The sequence below is a fragment of the Anoplophora glabripennis genome, unplaced genomic scaffold (assembly GCF_000390285.2).
Source record: "Anoplophora glabripennis isolate ALB-LARVAE unplaced genomic scaffold, Agla_2.0 scaffold185, whole genome shotgun sequence".
Classification (NCBI taxonomy): Eukaryota; Metazoa; Arthropoda; class Insecta; order Coleoptera; family Cerambycidae; genus Anoplophora; species Anoplophora glabripennis.
In genome coordinates this window covers 381,926-398,965 of record NW_019416354.1, presented here as the reverse complement: position 1 = coordinate 398,965, position 17,040 = coordinate 381,926, and the positions used below count along the sequence as shown (strand labels likewise).

Here is a 17,040-nt window from a genome sequence, read left to right as displayed (position 1 = left end):
TGTTTGTACTTACTAATGTTTCAAAAATATATATTAACTGCAAATATACAGAATGTTCAGTTACTAGTCGGCCAAACGCCAACAACATATCCTACGGTGAAAATTAAGGTGAAAATTAAATAAATTTTCACTCGCATGTCGGAAATTATTTAAACAATTATTTTCTAATATGACCTGGATAATATACTGATGCTAACTTGCACGATTAGGTATAATTTAATGTAAATGCTAAAATTTCATTCTCGGAAACCTTTTATAAAAAATAAATGTTATGCCACTGTGTAAAACCGAAATAATGACATTTTTATCTTGACAGCGGGAGTTTATATTGTGTAATAGGAGAACAAAAAACGATACTTTTGAACTCCTGATGCTTTCATTGTTTTTGATTTGTGTTAAAAGTTACTATTATCCATGGTAACAGGTAAAGTTTTAAAATTCTTTGTAGAATATCACTTTATAATAAATTTGAAATCACATTACTACTGTTTCTGTACATGAAAATGTGTATTTTTGGCCCATTTTAATTAATTGATTGCTGTTTAATAAAAATAATTAAGCCTACAGATTAGAAATAGCATAAAAGTTTCAATTTATAGCTAAACTAACTTTTTTTTAAGGACACTATTCAGAAAACGGTTAGAAATTAGAAAAAATTGTGATATTTTTATTACTTTCATATTTCTGCCATATTGATAATAAAGAGAAGCACGCCCTTATTTTCATTACAGTTTATTTTTGGCTTCAAAGCCGCAAACTTTCAGTTTTCTTTTTTCCAAAATTTCTTGTTTTTTTTTTTTTTTTTTTTTATTTTTTCCAAATTTCCATTTACTCCCGATGTTCTTCAATTCTAGTATTTATAAAAGTCTTACAAGGTAAACTGTAAATGTATGTACCCTACAGGATTGAAAAACTGTTGTACCTATTATTAAAATTACTTATATTTTTTTTTGGATAAACTGTATCTACTTCTCTCTTACTCATTATGAGAATATGTTTAGTTAAACAAAACTAAATGTAAGGATAAAATCAACTCCTTGGCCGATCTTTTTGGCGTAAGGCGTGGTTTATTTATTTATTTCTTTTTAGTGTGGCAAGAATACCTCCCAATAAACAAATCATGTAGGATAGACAACTAAATAGCAAATGTATGATATAAATACGTTTTATTACATGTTAATATAAAATACTATACACATAAATATTAAAAAAAATGTTATCACAAATCATTATTGCCATATTTTTTATAGTTACCTCAGTTACGTAAAACGATGCAACATTGACAAAACAAAAACAAAGAACACACAACAATAATACTGCTAAATCTAATCACGCATATAAAAATTAGTAGTCTTTACGGTGAATACTTAAATCTAGAGGCACGTCGATGTCCATGTTTTCTTGGTTACCAACTTCATAGGCGCTAACCATCCTTTTCGGTTCGGAAATATAGGGATCGAGAAACCTGTTCCAACTCAAACTTTTCTCTTCATTTTTCATATTAATCAAAGCTCCAATTCTGAAGATATCGCCTGCTTTTGTAAAGCAGTTGGAGACGCAACACACTCGATTGCAGTTGCAGGGATGTTTGATGACATTTTCTCGGTAAATAGTTTCTCCGTTCGGAGTATAAATCGACACCCTTTCCTCATTTTTACCCGAATTTACTTCAGAGGTTTTGTTAATATGAGTATTGTTATTATCCTTCCTTTGATCATTTGTTTGATTATTTTCTATGTTTTCGTTAACGAAATGTTTGTACGTCTTGACGTGTTTTCTTAAGCTGCTAGGGTCGGTGTATCTCTTGGGACACCCAGGTACTTTGCATTGGTAAGGTTTTTCAACTTGATGTGTTCTTGTATGTTTGAATCTGTCGCTTGAGTTAGAGTAGGCTTTGTTGCAGCCCGGTACTGGGCAAACATACGGTTTTTCTCCACTATGCGATCTGGAATGGATTTTAAGGTTTTCAGCTCTCGAAAACGATTTGTCGCACTGAAAACATTTGTGAGGCTTCTCGTTTGTATGGGTGCGTACGTGAACGAGCATCTTGTATCTGCAACAATGATTTTATGTTTAATATTATTGTATTATAACCAGTATTTAATATTTAGGGTATATACAAATTTGGAGAAAGATTTTCAATAATCAAAATCGTTAAAGCTCCAAACCGATGGCGGTGGTCAAATTAATAATAATCAGAATTATTAAAACTTATTGAGAACCTCTGGAATCGTTCCCGACTACATACTACATAAAATGACCTCTCCAAGTTTGTAAACATCCTGTACATTATTTCTACACCTTTTCAGATGTATTACAGAATTTTATTTCAGGTTTGGTAGTTTTGTTTCAGAAAGTTACAGTTGCGTGATACCTCAAAAGCATTAAATGTATTTTAGAACTCTTCAAAAAATCAGGTTAAATTGTGTTTTAAAAATAATAGCAATAACCATTAAAATTAATTTCATTATTCCATTTTTATGGTCACAGTGATGATGATAATTGATTCTATGTTACAAACAAATATAAACATGTGTCCAGGGACCCTTCATTTTCGATATACAGAATGTTTAAAATTAATTATTTCAAAATGCAAAGAACCGTTGAGGAAGCCATGTAAATACTACTAAATTTTATCTAACGTGGTTATATGTAAATAATTATTTGATGTGTCGGTTTTAGCAACAATTACATTACCTAGACATGGTCATTTATCTCAACACCATTGTACATTTTGCAAATCTTTTAATATTCTGTCATTATAGTGAATAAAATTTGAAATAGCTTGGAAGGAAACATGCGAAGAAAAATTATTACTATACTCTGTTTACCACAGTTATAGTCTTTCTGATCTCAATTGAAGAACCAAGAGGTTGGCAGTATATACCAGGTTCGGTTACTGACGCAGCAACTCGGCATTAAAAAATATTTAAAAAACTTGTTCCCATATTTATTTAGCCATGCTCATATACAGGTCAGGTCGCACTAAACGTGGAGGTGGTAGAAATGTATACGCCCAGTTGAAGAATAGTCGCGTGGACAAACGGCGTATAACACAGCCGGACTGAGCGACTGGGCAATACATCTCAGTTGTTGACAAGTGATTGACAAATTGCCTGGCAATGCAGTGCAGCAATGATATTCTTTGAAAATCAATATAAAATGGAGCATTTTAAGACACAAGTTTAAATTACTGGTTGTTTTTTTTTAATATGACCTGAGAAATCATCCGCTTCATTATTTTAAATTACTTGGAATTCCTTAGGATTACTTTGCAAGAAGCAATGATGCATATTTATTTCTATGTAATAAATCGTATCAGTACCTCTCGAATCTCCAATTTTTTTCATTGGTAGGCAACAACTATCACTATATCTATCCTTGAGATGAGTACTTAGTTTAGAAAATTCCAATACCCTGTTGCATAACTGTTCTACTACTAACTTATAAATAAATAAATAATTTTTCGAACAATATTAACTTTCGCCTTATATGTCTAGATAACTCCCTTTTTTTATGTTGAAATAATTATGTCAGCAGGTTCTATGATTACTCTTATATACAGTGATAAATGCGTGATTTAAAAAAATTCCCTATGTCTGTAAACTTTACGTACATTAGATAAAAACTGCATTAGTCTTACCTCGCATTAAATCCTTTGTTGTTTCTGGAGCAACCCTCCCATCCACAATAGAACAGACCACCTAAGCCGCTAGCAGAATGTACTTTCGAGACATGGGAAGCTAATTGATCCAAAGAGGGAAAAAACATCCCGCAGTTCTTCCAGCAACACCTGACATCGATCTTTTCAGCGTTTTTGATGATGCTGCTCATCGGCTGAATCTGTTTCGGCGATATTTCAACGCTTGAAACTGAATTGTCACTATCACTCTGTGGAAAAATAATATTTTAGAGATTAATTCAGTTACCAAAATGGTAGAAAAATGGCAATTTTTTACCTGAGCGCTGTTTGGCGAAGACGGCAGCATTAAGTCTTCCGACATTTCCATTCTGGGATAGTAAGGCTCAAACGGTCGGAAATACGGAAATTGGTCCTGGCTTGGCGCTGGATAGGGGTTGTAGTACTGTAAGGGTTGTCCCTCCACCATCCTGTGATTAGAAGAAACAATCATCTTAAACAAATTTACTACTTTGAATAACTTGTGAAACACCAATGTTCCCTCAGATAAAACCACATTTAAGTAATTATCATTTTGACAAAATAGATCATTTATATAAACTTGGTAAATAACCAAGACACATAAGAGTTATCTGTCTCTGTTTAATGTATACTTGTTATAAGAAAGACGTTGATTAGAAACTTTTTAATTGCTTTGATATTAAATATTAAATGTAATGTAATGCTGATAATGTCATCCTAAAATGCAGGGCCGGCTCAGAACTGAAATTTCACTGTAGTTCTGAAAAGCGCAAATCAAAAACAGAGCGCAGAGATATAGAATGAGACGGAAATGCAGTCAACCCATATGGGCTCTGCCCCCACTCCATTACTTTGCCACTGCGCATCCTACTCTCAGGGCTCATATGCTGGTTTATCTGTAAATAAACGCTGAAATGTTTAAATAAGTACTGTTTTGTTATTTAAATTTTCAGATATTCATATCACATCCGTTGACAACAACGTAAAACTGTTTCCCTTCAATAATTATTGCAACTACTACAATTGTTTGCCACCTTTTTAAATATTAAATTGTATTGGTTTATTTTTGTATGAAGTCAGTGGCGGCTCATCAGGTGACGCAAGTGACGCACCGCTTCACCTAAAATTTCCGTTTGGTTGTGCAATTTAAAATTTGATTTTATATAAATTTTATAATTTAGGTATAATTCTATATTGAAAATGTATTGTGTTTGTTTGTTTAATACGCAGAAATAAGTCTGTATTCTGCTTCTCTTCGTATCGTTGTTTACGGCGATTGTCATGGCGACGAGGCGGCCAATTCGGGATTAAACTACGGCGTGGGGGAACGAGTGACGCAGAAATTGAAGCAGCTTCACCCATCGCCTGCCAGTTTATACGAATGAATATGTTTCACCTATTATCAATGTCACGTGCCGCCACTGTATGAAGTCATTATTTAGCTGAAAATTGGAAAATGTATAAAACTAAATTGGAGGACGGCTAGGTGTGCCTTAATTGCGCCATCTATTAATAGGAAGCTCAACTAAAAATTCATACTATTATTCCACTTTTATTTAGTAACTGAAAGACAGAGAAGGTTTACTTAAATAATAAATTTTCTGTATTAACAATATCCACATTCTAGTACGTTACAACTGGAATTAAAATCTTGAAAACAAAAAATTTATACTACCCATTATTTGGGAGTTTTAAGTAATTTCAGTATTTTAAAATTTTTGATGCTGCCATCGTGGAGATCATCTCATATAATTCACAAATTATGTAATCTCAATATGTAAAAATCGAAAAACTGAATTTGGGAAATTGTTGACAATTTCTAAGAATTATGTTATTTTTCAAAGATAGGAAGTACTCTCCTACAATTTGAATAAAAACCAACCAGTGGAGTTAAAATTAGGACGGATCTAAGGGGTTTCAACTGTCAAAAAAATTATATGAGGTTAAGTTGGACCAAATAAAGAATCAGCCAAATAGGCATTTATGCCTCTTTAGCTTGTATGGTTCCAGAGTCGAAAAATAGTTATAACTACTGAATTTTTTTAGCTCCGGTTTTCTTCAAGGTCAGTTGTCAATTGGAAGTTCAATTTAAACTTCTGTTTTCATTCGCACAGGGGCAGAGCAGTCGCTAATAAAATTCAATAAAATAGTTGACACCATCTTGTATAAACAATCGCTTTTCAACTCTTTAAGTTAGATGTAGAAATGGCGTCGTAGTAAATTTTTTTCGGGTTTGGCTGTGTTGTGTGGAAATTTGGGATTTCACGGTGCCCAAATCCTGAATCAGTTCCTGTATACTGTTTCAATTGCTGGGGGCAAAGTAGTATAATATTTTGATTTACAACGAAGAAAGTCATATTAATGTCAATAAGAACCAGTAAGATCCGGAATTCGAGCTTTTATGGTCACAGGGGTCTGATAACACAAAGAACATGATCGTTGACTGACCCGGGAACCGGTTCGAGCTGGATGCTGATAACACATATCACTTTATTTGGATTACATTTTTAAGAATACTGTCTGATAATGTTAAGTACGAAGGATTTTTTCGTAACGGGTGAGCAAATTTACTTTAAAGAATGAGGCAAATACGCAGTGGATATATGTATACAGTGTATTTTTTTTTAAAACCTGATATAGACCAACTTTTTTATTTGAAGTGATAGACTAGTACCTCCAAATGCAAAGTAGGAGATAACTTGACTAAAAAAAATTTACAAAGCATGTTTTCCGGTATTGCCAGATTTCTGCAGTAGCTACTAAAACAATATTTTCTTAAATGACAACACCGTATTTTTTTAACAGATCTTCGAATTCTAAATAAAAAATGTTATGTCACATCTCTTTATTGGAGTAGCCGTTTTAGAACAATCAACAAAAACAACGAAAATAATCTGCAGTCGGCCGGAACTGAAAGAAGCTAACAAAGCAATAAGTAGGCCTTGAAAAACAAAAATTGTGTTGCTTGAAAGGACTCATCATAATTGTGCTGTTATTGTGTTATTTGAAAGCTTGTATCTGAATGTGTATAAAAATAACGTTTTAATTTAGTTGCTAAGATAAATCAGTTATTTAATTTAAATAGGATGGGGCACCACCTCATTTTACGCGAAATGAGCGGGATTATCTTCATGAACTGCTGCCAGAAAGATAGATAGATAGAAGAGGTTCAGTTGAGTGGCCTGCTAGGTCGCCTGACCTCACAACTTTAGACTTTCCTGTGGAGTTTCTTAAAAACCAAAGTATATGTGATCGCTTGAAGAACTAAGACAATCGAGAAATTAATAACATTACACCCAATATGTTGTAAAATGTTAGTCATAATATTGTTAAAAGAGTTCATTATTTTAGATTAAGTACAAGAGGGCACCAGTTTGAGCATTTGTTAAAAAAATAATTATCGATTAGTTTATAAGAGTTTTTTTATTTTTATTTTAAAATAGTTTCTTTTAGAAAAAAAGTTGTGAAAAGCATTCTGAGGCAACGGATCCCGCATGTCTCGGTTGACCCGCTTGGCACGCCATTTAATTGTGGCTCTCTCTAACAGCTCTAATTGATTGTTCTAAAACGGCTACTCCAATAAATAAATAAATAAAGAGATGTGACATAACATTTATTTAGAATTAGAAGATTTGTCAAATTATGTTAAAAAAATATAGTGTTGTCATTTAAAAAATATTGTTTTCGTAGCTACTAAAGAAATCTGGCAACACCGGAAAGTATTATTTGTAAATTTTTCGTAGTCAAATTAATTCCTACAACTTTTCATTTGGAAGTGCTAGTCTATCACTTCAAATAATAAAGTTGTCCTATGTCAGGTTTAAAAAAAATTGCGCTATATACAGAGTGTATCTAAATAACACCGAAAAAATGTAAGAGGCGATGAAAATAATAGGGGTCTTTGGTATACAATTTTTTGAAAAACCTCTCCCCTGAAAAGTTACCCCCTCCAAAAAATAAAAAAAAAAATTGGTTTTCTTTTTTATCTTCCATGTATATCAAACTAAAGAGACCAAACTTGGTGAACATTATCTGTCAAAAAAACTACACTTTTTGAAATTTTTTCAACCCTGAAGTATTTTTGTAAGGCGTTGAAATAACAGGCCATACATCTTTCGGCAAAATACATTTATCTTTTTAAAAATGCATTGCAATATATTTATTTTTTTTCTCATAAATCCTTAACTTTTCGAAAAAACTTGGAGGGACGTGACTTTTCAGGAGAGTTTTTCAAAAAATTTTATACCAAAGATCCCTATTAATTTTCATCATAGAATCGCCCCTTACATTTTTCGGTGTTATTTAGATACACCCTGTATATATGCATTTTATGTTGTCTTATGAAGTGGAAACTTGATATAAATGTCTGAAGATTTTGAAGATACGTTAATTGAAATATCACCGTGTAAATCTCAAATTCCAATTTTTTAAATACGGTTATAAATTTTTATGATATATACGTTTTTGTTGATATCTGTCTGGACAGAATATTTATAGTCCAAGCTATTACGTCTAGAGTGATGTTTTAAGTAGATTACTTAAGGACAGACGGGTACAGCTTTATATTTATATAAAATAATGCATTTTCTGCAGTATTCTTTTTTTCAAGTACTTTAATAATTATTTAATAACCAATCATACAGTACGAGAGTTAAATGTATATCCACTTTATTTTCTTTATAGAACTTTATTAAATTACAAGCGTTTAACCTCGTTTGTAAGGTTTGAAAGTATTTATTCAAAATTATGAAAAAAAGTAAAAAATAAAAATTTGGATAGATCAAAGAAAAAACAGAGACCTTGAATAGTGAATTTCTTGAATAAATCGCCAACAGGACCACTACCTATATCTCAGTCTCATTGACTTTTTTCTGAACTATTGTAGATTCAAGGTACTAACACTTCGAATTTTCTCTAAAAAAAACTTACTGTATTTTTAAAATTTTATACTTTGAAAATACTTATATCAAAAGCTATGCGTCTAAATTTCGATTTTTTATAGATATCTTTCAAGTCGATAGCTATTATTGATCAGCTAATAAAAAATATAAAAGATGCCCCGAAATGCAAATGCCTGCTGGTAGAACAATTGATTGAATTATAACAAAAAAAATACATGTCCAAGTTGAAATTCCTGAAAATATTGAACCTAAACAAGTTATATCTTTTAATCATCTCTAAAATGTTCTGGGTCAAAGTCATATGTTCTTTTATAAATCATAAAAGTGAAATATCTGAACATTTTCTCTTATTTTGAACATAAAATATGAGGAGTTTGAGAGAGAGTATCCGCTGCAAAAGACCAGATTTATGGAACGACAATACTTGATGTAGCATCACGATAATGCTCCATCACACAAAGCGATAATTAATTGTGAACGAATTTTTGACTAAAAACTCAACGAATGTCATCGAGCAGCCACCGCATTTGCCGGATATGATCCCTGATGACTTTTCCTCTTTCCCAAACTCAAATTACCACTTCGTGAAGCACAACATAAGCCATAAAACAAAAATCGCTGAAGGAGTCGAAGTCCATACAGGAATATGTTTAAAAAGTGCTTTGACATTTGGGTTGTTCATTGGAAAAAGGGTATTACTTCAAACGAAGCCTATTTTGAAGGAGGCAAAATAAATTTTGATTATTAATGGAATATATTGTGTTTTATTGACAAATTCTGGATACTTCTTTGACAGAATGTAACGATCCTGATCTTTCTTTTAGGGTGCCAGGTGTTTTCCATTTTTTCTGTGGTGGCCAATTAATTTTAATTTGAAAAATATTTTATTCAGTTAGTGTTGTTTAGTGTCCAGTGATATTCGTTATACAGGGTGTTTCAGTTCGAGTGAATCAAACCACAAATAGATAAATAATTCATCAGAATTCTCTTATTAAGCAAAGGTCTAAATCTCATCGTTTTCACTGTACAGGGCCGTATTGGTCCGTTGTTAAAATCATATTATTTGCGCAATCTTTGGTATGCTTATAACAAATTGATTCAAATTTGGTGTGGTATTAACATTTACACATGTGCATAATTTACTGTAAAATTGACAAATTTACAAGTCATGGCCCAACTTCTACGCCAATGGCCTAATAATCATTTGCGATTCATTTTTAGATTCCGAGGACAATTCTACATAAAAAAGGTATACTTGTTGAAAATCGGTATAGTGTATCGTTTTACCGAAAATCTCAGTTGATTGGGAGATAGTTTTTCTGATAAGAAATTTAGTTTCTTAAGGATGAATTTTAATTAATATTATTATGTCTTTGAATCGGCGAAACGACTGGAAAATTGTAATTATAATCCGTTGTGTATTATTTATTGCATTCGTAATGTGGTGAATTCCCCCTCTGAGCTCATTTTTTTGTACGCTACAGTGCGGTGGGCAGCATATTCAATGGCACATTCTCTAAAATTTCGTTTGTGTCATTCTGTAGCAGTTATAGGTATCCTTGCTCATTCAACGGTGCGTTTGTTTAAAAAATTACACCTACATATTAATTTTAAATCTGTGCTGTGCGTCCATTACAGTATCCGTACACAACGATTGCCATGAAAAAACAAATAAGCAATAATGTACTTATCTGTCGTCATAAACTGTCATTTTGTTTTAAAGATTTGAAATATTAGTTAGTGTTTGTAAAAAAAATTGATGAATATTCAATATTCACTATGCCGATTTTCAATAAGTATACCTTTTTTATGTAGAATTGTCCACCGATTCTAAAAATGAATCCTAAATGATTTTTAAGTCATTGGCGTAGAAGTTGGGGTAAAAAAATCCAGATTTTCTACCCTTTCCTACGCCACTGACCTATAAAAATTTGTAAATTTTACAGAAAATTATATAAATGAGTAAATTAACACCACACCAAATTTGAATCAATTTGTTATAAGCATACCAAAGATTTAGTAAAGAATATGATTGTAACAACCGACCAATACGGGCCTGTACAGTGAAAACGGTGAAACTTAGACTCTTGCTTTAAAGGCAATTCTGAAATATTTATTGAGTTCTATTTGTGGTTAAAGTTTGATTTACTCGAACTGAAAAACCCTTGTTTTTGTATTATAATCCAATACTTATATTTTAGATACACTGAAAAAAATACATATTTTGCTGATACTTCAAAGTTACGCAATGCACACAACGTATCCATATTATGCTATTAAAATATTGCACTATCTAGAACTTTTTTTCAGTTCTAAATAATATAGATTTATCCTGACTACGGCCCTAACTAACACGTACAGAAAATCTACTGTCTAGTCTACTCTCACTAGTGTGAAAAATTTAAATTTTACGTACCCTGCAGCTTGCATGAAGTTAGTATTTTTGAAAATATTGAAGGTGTTCCATAAATATTTGGCTTGCTCTGTAGGATGACAAACCAAAACACCGATTAACCATATCTTAAACGTAAGGCGTTTATTTTTTTATGGATTTCGCTGGGGACGTCGTGTATTCCGTATTTAATTCCGTATGTGTAGCTTATTTCTCATGCTTTCTGTACGTGATCTTTTGCGCAAAGCTCGTAAATACCTAATACTTATAATGACCTCACATTTAATCACAAAAATCCTTGATTCGCGATAATTTAAATTATCAGGAACAATGAAGCCTTGCAATTAAGTACCATCGAGTGCACGATTAATGGCACTTGTCAGGTTTATGCCCAATAAAAAAATTGTTTGTTGCGTATGTCATATCACCCTGGATAACAGAAAACGGTTTATTGTATTTTAAAATTTTGAATACAGGGTGTCCGGTAAGTACCTCCTAATCTCTCGGGAGTGTATAGGGGAGGTCAAAATAAAACTAGTCCTTCCTATAATTTTTTTTCCTAATGTGCCCCCTAACGGAGTTATGGGGGGTCAAAGGGGTACCTAGAAATTAACGTTTAGGGTTATAACTTTGAAACCACCCTGTATATTTTAATAAAATTTTCGTACGTTGTATTACACATGGAGCTCTACGATTTGATGCTAAAATCAACTTTTTGCTATTATCAGGTGTCCAGAAACGGACTGGCCCTATCACAATTTTTCTCAAAATTTTGACAGAAGTAATTTTATCAAACTGAAAATATTATTATTAGATACTCTGAAGGTTTTTCTTTAAAAATGGTACTCTTTATTTATTTCGAAAAAATGAACGGTTTGCGAGATAAATCGGTTTTGAAAAAAATTGGTAACAAAAACAACAATTAAAATTTATTTTTTTTACATATTATTTCATGCATTTAATTTCTTTAACTTTATCAAGTCCAGAAATCTTTGAACGGGTTGGCTATACTTTATGAGCAAGTAGTGACCAATTAAAAATAACATTTGAAAAATAACTTACTTACAAGACATGCAACAAAGAACATTCAACAATGAACAAAGGTACCTAAATGTTACTTCGGTAGATGTTCAAAATGAGCACCCCGTACTTCAATGCACTTTCTAATCCTACGAATGTTTTCCCGGTGCACTTGAAATAATATTCCGTGATTATTGCGGAGATGGTCACAGTTCTGTGTTAGCCTCAGCAGAAGTTCCTCTCTACTATTTACGGGTGTTGAATAAACGTTATTTTTTAAATGACCCCACAGAAAAAAGTCTAATGGGTTTAGGTCGGGCGACCTAGGTGGCCATAATACAGGTCCGCCTCGACCTATCCATCGATCACCAAAAACATTCGTCAGATGTTGACGTACTAAACGATCAAAGTGGGGTGGTGCACCGTCATGCATGTACCACATTTCAGTTCTTATTTGAAGGGGCACTTCTTCTAACAAAATATTTAGATTTTCCTCTAAAAATTGCAAATAAAGAGCACCATTAAGTCTTTGCTCCAGAATAAATGGACCAATCAAATGATTCCCGATAATGCCAGCCCACACATTCACCATAAACCTTTGTTGGTAGCGAGTTTGAACTAAAGCGTGAGGGTTTTCTTCATCCCAGACATGTAGATTATGCGAATTAATTATGCCGTCTCTTGTAAAACCTGCTTCATCGGTGAACAAAATAGATGTACCAAAATTATGATTCCGAATATGATGCTGTAAAAACCAATTGGCGTATTGAAGTCTTTTTGGATAATCATCTGGAGACATAGCATGTACTTTTTGGATGTGGTACGGGTAAAGCAATTGTTCTTTCAGAGTTTCATGTACAGCCCATTTTGTAACATTGTTTTGCGCCGCAAGCTTCCTTATGCTATTTGAAGGATTATTAGCAACGTCTTCCAATATTTGTTCCTCTACATGAGGGTCTCGTACTCTCCTCGGGGCTCCTGCTCCACCACGGCGTGGCAAAAAGCTTCCTAAATAAAGGATTCGGAAGAAATTAGTTTCACTAACGTTTTTCACTATTTTTTTTTACCTGTTTCTCTTAAACTACGATCAACTCTTTCAAAAGTTTTTGGACTCGGCAAATGTCGACCCGGAAACCTTTCCTCATAAAGTCTTCTTGCCTCCACGGAGTTGCATAATGCTTCCCCATAAATTAGGTGCATATCAGCATATTCTGCACAGGAATATTCTTCCATTTTTAAATGTTATTTCTAACGGCTTAAAACGAATACCACAATAAAATTGAATTTTTATTCTGTCACGCGCCTTTGACAAGTACTTTAAAATCAACAGGGTCTAACAACGAAAACAATAGAAAAGAACTCCATGGAGACAAGAGCAATAATAATTTGTAGATGTATTTTGGTCATAGATGTTGATTTTACAAGAAACGGCATTATTCATTCCCTTAATTCACCACCAGTAAATGTTTATGGTGAATCTGTAGGCTGGCACTAGCGGGAATGATTTTATTGTAAAAAAATAAATTTTAATTGTTGTTGTATTTGTTACCAATTTTTTTCAAAACCGATTTATCTCGCAAACCGTTCATTTTTTCGAAATAAATAAAGAGTACCATTTTTAAAGAAAAACCTTCAGAGTATCTAATAATAATATTTTCAGTTTGATAAAATTACTTCTGTCAAAATTTTGAGAAAAATTGTGATAGGGCCAGTCCGTTTCTGGACACCTGATAATAGCAAAAAGTTGATTTTAGCATCAAATCGTAGAGCTCCATGTGTAATACAACGTACGAAAATTTTATTAAAATATACAGGGTGGTTTCAAAGTTATAACCCTAAACGTTAATTTCTAGGTACCCCTTTGACCCCCCATAACTCCGTTAGGGGGCACATTAGGAAAAAAAATTATAGGAAGGATTAGTTTTATTTTGACCTCCCCTATACACTCCCGAGAGATTAGGAGGTGCTTACCGGACACCCTGTATACGAGTAAAATAATTTAGGGTATGTCCGTGATATACTTATTTAAATAAAATAATTCTACTAAAATTTTCAATGTACATATTACTACAAAAAACGAGATATCAGCCAGATTTCATTTTACTTGGAAAAAAATGTTTTTGGATAAAATAAGTAAATGTCTGTTTTACCCCTAAAATCAAACGGAAACTGAATATTAATATATGAAATTAAAATAAATATGAGCAGAGGAATCTGCATTTATTATCACAAATGATTAAGAATGAATATACTTATTTTCGGTATTTCAAAGCACCATTCTGAAAGATGTAACAAAAGAATTTTATATGGTCTTAAACGTACAAAATATGACAAAGATTGCATAATTTCTTTTAAGTCTTATATCAGAGAAACTTCTAAATTATATCGAGGCAATCAGCCTTCATCTGTCTTTTTATTTTTGTAAATACAATGCGTACACCAAAAAGGTCACACAATGTGATAACATATCTGTCGTTTCAAAATCTTGCTCTGCAAACTTGAATTTTGTAATATAAAACAACAACACTTAATCCTCGTATAGATTGTCTGTAAAAGATTATGTAGTTTTAATGTTTCATTAAAATATTTCGTTGATAAATACAAACAAGTGACTGAATTTCAGACTACAAAATTACTTTGTTGATATTATTGAATGAATTATTTTATTTTCGATTTATATTTTTATGTTCGATGTTATATTGAACAAAAAAAAACGCAGGGTGTCTCGTAAAAATAAGATGACAAGCGCATAATAACAAATATTTCGTTTCTTAGACACAGGAGTTAGAGACACGTTAAATTTATTTTTTTTCGAAATTACTCGAGATATCTTAATGACGTTGAAATTACCTACCTACTTATAAATGTCTACGAATTACATATAGATATTTTCCAAAATTTTCGCTCTATTAAAAACGGTAGAAAACGAGAATTCTATGGTGGAACATACATAGTTAAAAAAATGAAATCCATATCAAATATCCATATAAAGTGTAATTTGAAGAAACAATCATACAAAGTATAGATATAACTACAAAATATAAGAATTATTTAGAATCGGAGCTTAATCGCCATCATTATTTCCTTCAATAGTTGTAGTTACTCAAGTTTCATCAAATATGGAGGTCAATATTTCAGCCGTATTAAGATTTTGGATTTGTAACGGGCAGGTGACCAATAGTAAATAACTGTCGCTATATGGGAACAACACCCCTCGGATCTATTTCCGTTTGCACAATTACACACATATCTTTGAATGCCCGTATAGCTATTCAAGCTTGGTGTATACTCAATATAGCAATTATGTTTATTTGGGCTTATAAATAATAATGTAAATGTTATTAATCAAGATTATACAATATAAGATAATTTATTCGAGGGCTACTGGCATAAACGTAAATAAAGTTGAGTACCCTCTCCGAGCAGGCATCCGTCTCCTGCTTAAAGTAGTGTGGATGCCCAAAGTCGACGTTCGTTCACTCTCGGATTTAGTGTCCGACGTCCCTTAGTTTGGCTCTCCAGGTCTCCGGTAAAATCGAGTTTCAAAATCCATAGATCCAGATTATGTAATCTTCCTGGATTATCCCAAATAATGACGGACAGGGTGTTATATGGATTAGGTCCGAATTTCGTAATCGGAAATTTTTTAAATCGAGTCATCAAGGATGAGCGCTGCCACATCGGGCGGTTGAAACCTCGTGGAGCCATTTTTGGGCGCAGCGACGGGAAAATTGGAAACATGGGTGAAAACCGTCCTACGTCGTTATGGATGGTGTGATCGGCTTCATTTTTTGATACGATATCGTCTCTTTGTGCTTTTCTTCAAGGTAGAGATAACTGACAATACATTAAAAATAAGGAAATTAAACATATTTTTTCCTCGTATGTTTATCTTACGTTTCCTGAATTTTGCCCGGTTGTTGAACATACAGAAAATCGCGTCCGGTACTATAAACATAACCACACGCGAAGAATGCTTTTAAGGAACTATTAACACATGCATTAATTACAGTTATTGAGTATCATTACAAATTTGCTGGACAAAACAGGAAAGATACATTTTCTGATGTTTACATGATCTCCGTGATCTTTCAATGCGAAAAATTAAAGGAAGTTACTCTAGTTTAGCGTTACGCTCGTCACTTCCTGAATGGATCTTCTTGTTCTATCATTGTCTTACTAAAAATGCGATTTATTGTTTATGTATAAAACGCCAGCCTTAAGAGATAAATGCAATATTTTTTTTATTTCAACATCCTGTATCTCGATAATGAAGCGTTTTCATTCCAGGCACATAGTTGTAGGAACTTTTTATATTGATTTGTTCATTTCATGAACACCCTGTATAACTACAAACCCTGTTTAAGCACTCCATACATATTTCTCATTTTCTCACTATATTATACCCTGTATTAACATTTAGTGTGCAATAATTTCAGTTATTATCATGACATTTTTATTATTTACTTTTGATTGATCATTTGAGCAAACTACAATACTTTTAATTTGGCACGCGTTTAATTTTAAAGCTTTTAAATGACATTACCACATTCGAGTAAAATTAACTAGTTTCTATAATATCACAATCCGGTTACGAATTGCTATGGATTATTCCAATTAAATATTATCTCTCTTACAGAAAATGTATAATAATTCTAAAATAAGTTATCAGTATTTACAGTTATTATAAACACTAAAAATAAATGTTCCGACGAAATACGTATCGGGATTATGTGTGTCAAAATAATGAAACTCCTTTCATTACTGCGCATATTTCAGATAGTGTTTAAAACTGGATTAATACAAAACAAAGGAAAGGAATTAAATATAAAAAGTAAATATGTATTTACAGGGTATTGTAATTGTCTGCGAATTCGAATATTTTTAACTTAGTTCAAGTTACATCTAAATTTTAGTGACATTGTTTTAATCTGCGCCTGAAAATGGAATAAGTGCTATAGAAGAGTTGGAAGATCGTAGATCTGCATATTAGAAGATCATAATGTAAGGCCCATGTCAGACTTTTCGGGAAAAAAAATACTATTAGAAGTTTCTCTGCGGAATAT

The 17,040-nt window shown here is 32.5% G+C and overlaps 1 protein-coding gene across 2 annotated transcripts; it reads right to left on the bottom strand.

Annotated features, from left to right (window-relative positions):
* Positions 1-1,223: 1,223 nt before the first annotated feature.
* LOC108906653 (zinc finger protein GLIS2 homolog) lies at positions 1,224-11,047 on the bottom strand. Of its 2 annotated transcripts, XM_018709967.1 has the most exons (4): positions 10,979-11,047; positions 3,960-4,110; positions 3,644-3,891; positions 1,224-2,053 (listed from the first exon to the last, which is right to left on the bottom strand). In XM_018709967.1, exons 1-4 carry the CDS (start codon positions 10,990-10,992, stop codon positions 1,345-1,347), a joined length of 1,122 nt encoding a protein of 373 aa, XP_018565483.1. In that variant the 5' UTR covers positions 10,993-11,047; the 3' UTR covers positions 1,224-1,344. The 2 variants fall into 2 exon arrangements, with proteins under 2 accessions (XP_018565483.1, XP_018565482.1); XM_018709966.2 differs by lacking the exon at positions 10,979-11,047 and having other exon boundaries at positions 3,960-4,177.
* Between the last annotated feature and the right edge of the window lie 5,993 nt (positions 11,048-17,040).

Coding starts and splice junctions, on each gene's coding strand:
- LOC108906653 (XM_018709966.2), bottom strand. CDS start 4,133: ATGATTGTTTCTTCTAATCACAGGATGGTGGAGGGACAACCCTTACAG. Junction 3,892..3,959: donor CTTCGCCAAACAGCGCTCAG/GTAAAAAATTGC, acceptor ATTTTTCCACAG/AGTGATAGTGACAATTCAGT. Junction 2,054..3,643: donor AACAAAGGATTTAATGCGAG/GTAAGACTAATG, acceptor TCATTGTTGCAG/ATACAAGATGCTCGTTCACG.